At 34.7% G+C, this 5442-nt stretch overlaps 1 protein-coding gene and 1 long non-coding RNA gene across 3 annotated transcripts; one reads left to right on the forward strand and one right to left on the reverse strand.

The window, feature by feature from the left end:
• Positions 220-4804, forward strand: LOC107619138 (pollen-specific protein SF21). 2 transcript variants are annotated; one of them, XM_021110939.1, is made up of 12 exons: positions 220-567; positions 709-808; positions 1040-1137; positions 1384-1472; positions 1729-1789; positions 1864-1950; positions 2239-2316; positions 2396-2452; positions 2594-2649; positions 2829-2964; positions 3305-3564; positions 4595-4804. In XM_021110939.1, exons 1-11 carry the CDS (start codon positions 508-510, stop codon positions 3545-3547), a joined length of 1065 nt encoding a protein of 354 aa, XP_020966598.1. In that variant the 5' UTR covers positions 220-507; the 3' UTR covers positions 3548-3564; positions 4595-4804. The 2 variants fall into 2 exon arrangements, with proteins under 2 accessions (XP_020966598.1, XP_016176849.1); XM_016321363.2 differs by lacking the exon at positions 4595-4804 and having other exon boundaries at positions 226-567; positions 3305-3836.
• On the reverse strand, positions 3018-4733 carry LOC110266394. Its single transcript, XR_002353726.1, has 2 exons — positions 4594-4733; positions 3018-3564 (listed from the first exon to the last, which is right to left on the reverse strand). It is a non-coding gene; the product is annotated as an uncharacterized LOC110266394 (long non-coding RNA).

Genomic DNA, 5442 nt, shown 5'->3' on the forward strand with positions numbered 1-5442 from the left:
GCACTAAAGCATTTAATTATATAATATTATATTAATAAAAATAATTATGTTTTATATTAAGGATGTGAAAAACATTCAAAGAAACATATACTAATCTATAAAATATTTTACATTACATCAGTATAATAAAATTAAAATATTTGTTTTTTAAACTGTGTATAAATTAGTAAAATGTCCCTTTTAGCCCAATTTTGTTCCAACGGTCACTGAATTCTACTATACGACAGCCACTGTAAAAATAAAAATCTAGTACTACTTCTGAATCTGAATCTCTGGAAAAACCTTTCCACTTTTTCAATTTCTTAATTTTTTTTTAAAGAAAGGTCGCTCGTGCGGGTTTTCCCTTCAAATAAGGAAGGGGTTGTGACTTGAGACCGTAATTTAACACCACCAATCAACAACGACAGCAAAGAAACAAAGAAGAAGAAGAAGAAGAAGAAAGCAAGAGCTTCGAAAATCATTGAGCCTCTCTGCTTTGCAGTTACATTGAATGCGTAGGAGTGAGTCATGGGCGAGTCAAGTGACTCACTCTCCATTGACATTGATTTGATACCTTTAGGTGGAAAGGTAACGGTTTTTCTAATTGCATTTTTAGATTCTACATTTTCAGTTTTCATGTGTATAATAAAAGAGTGGAATTTTGTAAACTAAACATTATTACAATTTTTGTATTTAATTTAACTTAGATTGTGTGTGTGTGTATTGCAGGAATTCACGGTTAAAACAAGTAAAGGTTCAGTTTCTGTGCTTGTTTGTGGGGATCAAGAAAAGCCAGCTTTAATAACCTACCCAGATGTGGCTCTTAATTGTATGATATATTATATTGTATATTCTTTTTCTAATTTTATTTGTTTTTAGTAATTTCGGTTTTGTTAAGTTTATTTCCATTTTGAACTTGAGGGAAAATGCCTCGTCTTTTTTTTGGATAGAAATGTTTTGAGGATTGGAAGCAAAATTAAAGCAGGTCTTTGTATTGGGAGAATGTGTTTGAGAATTGTGAAGTTTTGAAAAATAAAAAAGAAAAGTTCCTTTTATGCAGATGTATCTTGTTTCCAGGGTCTGTTGTTCTGCCCAGAAGCTGCTTCTTTGTTGCTTCATAACTTCTGCATTTATCACATTGATGCTCCTGGCCATGAGGTCAGTATTAGTAGGGAATTTTTACATTCTAATGCTCTTCAATTATCAATTTTTATCTGAACTTTGATGCATTTTTCACTTCCATGAAATAGTAATTTATTATAAACCAGTTTCGTAGCTTTGGTATTGATTTGCGTTCCTCAAATTCTTGAAACAAAAAAAAAAGTCATGAATGCTCTCTGCGCAGTAGCTCATAGAGTCTAATAGACTCTTTCTCATTTGCTTAAGAGTTAAGAGTTATTGCAGTTGGGAGCCGATGTGATTTCGTCGGACGAGCCATTGCTCTGTGTGGATGACCTTGCAGACCAAGTTGCAGAAGTTCTTGATTTCTTTGGGTATGTAAAGATCATATGTTTGCGTTTTTCTTAGCATAAAGATTTAGTTTCTCACAGTGGACCTTGAGGACATATTTTTCACTACAAGAATATGTTAGCAATTGTTGTCATGCATTAAAACTAGTAAAGGAATACATCTATAACATCTCAATGTAAAGGAACTTAGTATTTTTTTTCCCCATGCCATTCTTATCGTGTTATGATTAAACAAACTTCTCTAATGTTCTCACATTTGTCCAACACTGCCTTTAATCAGGCTGAAAGAGGTTCTGTGCTTGGGTGTAACTGCTGGTGCTTACATCCTGACACTATTTGCAGTAAGTATCAAAACTGAGTTATAATTGTAACAATCTAGTTTTCGTAACTCATCATGATTTATCTTATTTGGCAGATGAAATACAAGGAGCGCGTGCTTGGATTGATTCTTGTTACACCTATCTGTAGAGCGCCTTCATGGGCCGAATGGCTCTACAACAAGGTTCTTATCCCTGTCGGCAGTATAACTTTCATAATATGTTATCAATTGAAGTATGAAGAACTAGATTAAGGAAGTTAGTAACCTTATAACTGGCAAGGATACTCATATAAATAAGCAGCAACAGAGCAAAGCAATTTAAAAACTGCAGTAGACATGGTGTCTTCCATAGTATTAAGAAACCTTTTCAGCATTTTTGCATATCAATTCTGTAGATACCTCAAAGATCTAAAACAAAAGGAAGAAGACAAAAAATTGCTGCCTAAGGTTTTTCTATATCAATTTGTGCAGGTCTTAATGAATTTATTATACTTCTACGGCATGTGCAGCTTACTTAAGGAATGCCTTCTGCAGCGTTACTTCAGCAAGGTATGCCATTTTCTTTCTTTTTCTGTTGCGAAGCTTGAATCATTTCGACATGTGACAATATTCCTAACATGTCTTTCAGGAACTTAGGGGCAGTGTCCAGGGAGCAGAATCAGACATAATCCTAACTTGCCGACGGGTATGTAAATATTAGTCTTGTTTTAGAAAAAACATATTCATATATTCTTCACCTTCACCCTTGAGCACATAAAAATAGCTATCCAGGAATTAATCTTTGTACAATCCTGACATGTGGATCCTCTTTGAAATATAATTACAGCTTCTGGATGAAAGGCAAAGCTTGAATGTTATGCGTTTTCTTCAAGCAATTAATGTGTAAGTTATATTTTTTTTTTACTAACTAGTGATGTTTTTCCTTTGCTTTTTGTTGTTGCCTCCAATGTAATACATTTATAATCTAGCATGTGTAATAAAAGATATCAAAAGATTTTCCATATATTATGACTGACAGAAAACTTAGCAAATTATAATTCCTTTTTTACATGAACTTGCAGAAGGCAGGATCTCACTGAGGGTCTGAAGAACTTGCAATGTAAGACACTCATATTTGCAGGTGAAAGTAGTCCCTTCCATGCTGAATCTGTCTACATGAGCACAAAAATTGACCGGAAAATCTGTGCACTTGTTGAGGTAGTTAGTCCTTCCATTCATTATATGAAAAACAAGGGAAAAAAAGTGGAGTATTAAAGTAGTCATTGAAATGTTGCTTTGCAGACAAAATAACTCATAAAGAGATTAATTATTCATCTGATATACCCAAAATTATTACCATCGTTCTTTGTTGACAATTTTTCACCTGTCACCCCTGTCAAACCCAATTGACTGCTGGATGAATTTGATAGGCAAAATTAATCTTTTTGAGAACTACTTTAGGAACATCACTCTTGAACGAGGAAATGAAAATCTAGTTGAGAAAGACAAAGGGAAACAATATTAGAATGTAGCATAACGATGTTGCTTACCTGCTCAGGTTCAAGCTTGTGGCTCACTAGTAACAGAAGAGCATCCAAATTCCATGATATTTCCACTTGAGTGTTTCTTGATGGGTTTTGGCTACCAAAGACAACAATATTTTGCTTCATCATCAAGCAATGGCTCGAATCCAGCCAGCCCCTCTGGTAATCATTCATGCATAGCGCCAGAACTCCTCTCTCCGGCAAGTTTAGGAATTAAGCTCAAGCCTATCCGAACTAGGGTTGATGTTGAAATCTGACTTCGTTCTGCTCAATGCTGCAGTGGAGTGTAAGCTCTTAGTATTGCACATAATATATAGCTATAGCTATTGTTGAATGTACAATATTTTGCTAGTTTAGGATATATTCTTTGATTATGTCGGTGGACCAAGACTAGTGATCGTGTCTTACAAAATCGTGTCTTACAAAATCGATGTATTTTCTCTCAGTGTAAACATAGTGAGAGGTATGTTGCTACGTTATAGTTGACAATAGGATATTCTTTTTCTGAAGGTGGCTTTTGAGGACAGGCCCTTTTTCTGGAAATATCTGCTTTCAGATGTTTAAGGATCTCCTAGATCTAAGAGATAACAATACATTTTTATTCTTTTAAGAGAACGGCAAAAAATGCCATAAAACTATAGCGTTGCGACAAATGTCCGAAATGGCGGATACAGTAAGTCAACTCTATGTTTCCCTACTTCTCATCATGTATTCTTGCAAGTTACTTCATTTGGATGAGTTAAATCAATTCTTTAGATTTTAGATGCATTGGATTATCTTCTTTGCTTTGCTCTAATTGTCTATACTTGCTTGGGAATTTGATTGTTTGTTTTCACCAATTTCACATAGATACCATAGATAGATATATATATATATATATATATATATATATATTATATACAAATTAATACTAAAGTAAAACACTTATTATGTGAAGCATTGAATTCAAAACAATAGCACAATTGTGTTGTACATCAAGTATAAGTAATCATGACACATGAAAAAGAAAATCATAGCAGCTGGCTTAAATCGATAATGATCACAAGAATTTCCTTATTTCCTATTCCTATTAGTAGATTGATGGTGAATGCCTACACAAACTGATTAGTCAAACAAGAAATTTATCAAAAATAATCTCTCAACATGATATTTAAAAGAATAGTTTGTTATCCCATGTAAGATTGAAGTGGTAATTTCAACATTTACATGTTAATCAATGACAAGCAGCTAAATGCCAACATCAAATTATGCAGTGAGTAACTAGATAAAAGAGGTAAGAAAAAAAAAGGGCCAGAACACCAACCCTTGGCATTCCAATCATCTCCAATTCTATTCTCATGAAGATCAAACCTATCCCTATACCTATAACGGAACATATTTCCTCGTCCCGGCCACAGTAGCCGCTGCTGCAATACACCGAAGACTCCGGAATCGCAGCCCACCTTAGCCCTCGCCATCTTATACAGAGCACCAGTGACGATCCCAGCGGCGGCCCTGTTTACAATGTCATCACTGTCGGTGAAATACTGGATCGTACCTCTGTGACAGAGAAGATCAAGCCCAACGTTCCAAGCGAGTTTCTAAACCTGCTGTTACTTTGACCCCCCGAATTGAGGACTCCGTCGATGGTGAGGTAGGCGATGACAGTGTAGTAGGTGAGCTTTTCGCTACAGGAACGGTCTATTACCCAGTTCTGGGAAGAGATTCTCCGGCGAAGTATTCTGAATTGGGACGTTGAGGTCTGGTCAGGGTGGTAGAAGCGCCTGTTCTGGTTCTTGTTGATGTTTAATGAAAGTTGCGATCGTGGAGAGAGAGAAAGAAGAGGTTTAGACACTTCAGTTGAAGGTTCTGGCGTAGGGTTTAAGGGACGGTAATTGTTAGTTGGACGGTTTTGGACACTTTTGCCTTTTAACCAACAAACAAGTTATTAGCGAGGAAACGAGAATTCGGCCACTTGTTAGTAAATTTTTTTAAAAGATTTTATAAAATAATAAAAATAATTGGTGCCAATATGTATACTTCTCTCTTCTCAATTTATTTTAAAAAAATATATTTTTTATAATTATATAAAAATTAGCATTTAATACATAATTATACTAAGTGTCTATCATTAATATTTTCAATCATTATAATTATATTAATTGTCAATTAT

Source organism: Arachis ipaensis, chromosome B09 (assembly GCF_000816755.2).
Source record: "Arachis ipaensis cultivar K30076 chromosome B09, Araip1.1, whole genome shotgun sequence".
In the NCBI taxonomy this organism is placed as follows: domain Eukaryota; kingdom Viridiplantae; phylum Streptophyta; class Magnoliopsida; order Fabales; family Fabaceae; genus Arachis; species Arachis ipaensis.

Excerpts from the sequence above, each read along its gene's own strand:
- LOC107619138 (XM_021110939.1), top strand. The coding sequence starts at position 508 with ATGGGCGAGTCAAGTGACTCACTCTCCATTGACATTGATTTGATACCT. Across the intron at positions 809-1,039 it reads CCCAGATGTGGCTCTTAATT|ATGTATCTTGTTTCCAGGGT; the intron begins GTATGATATATT and ends CCTTTTATGCAG. Across the intron at positions 1,951-2,238 it reads CCGAATGGCTCTACAACAAG|GTCTTAATGAATTTATTATA; the intron begins GTTCTTATCCCT and ends CAATTTGTGCAG.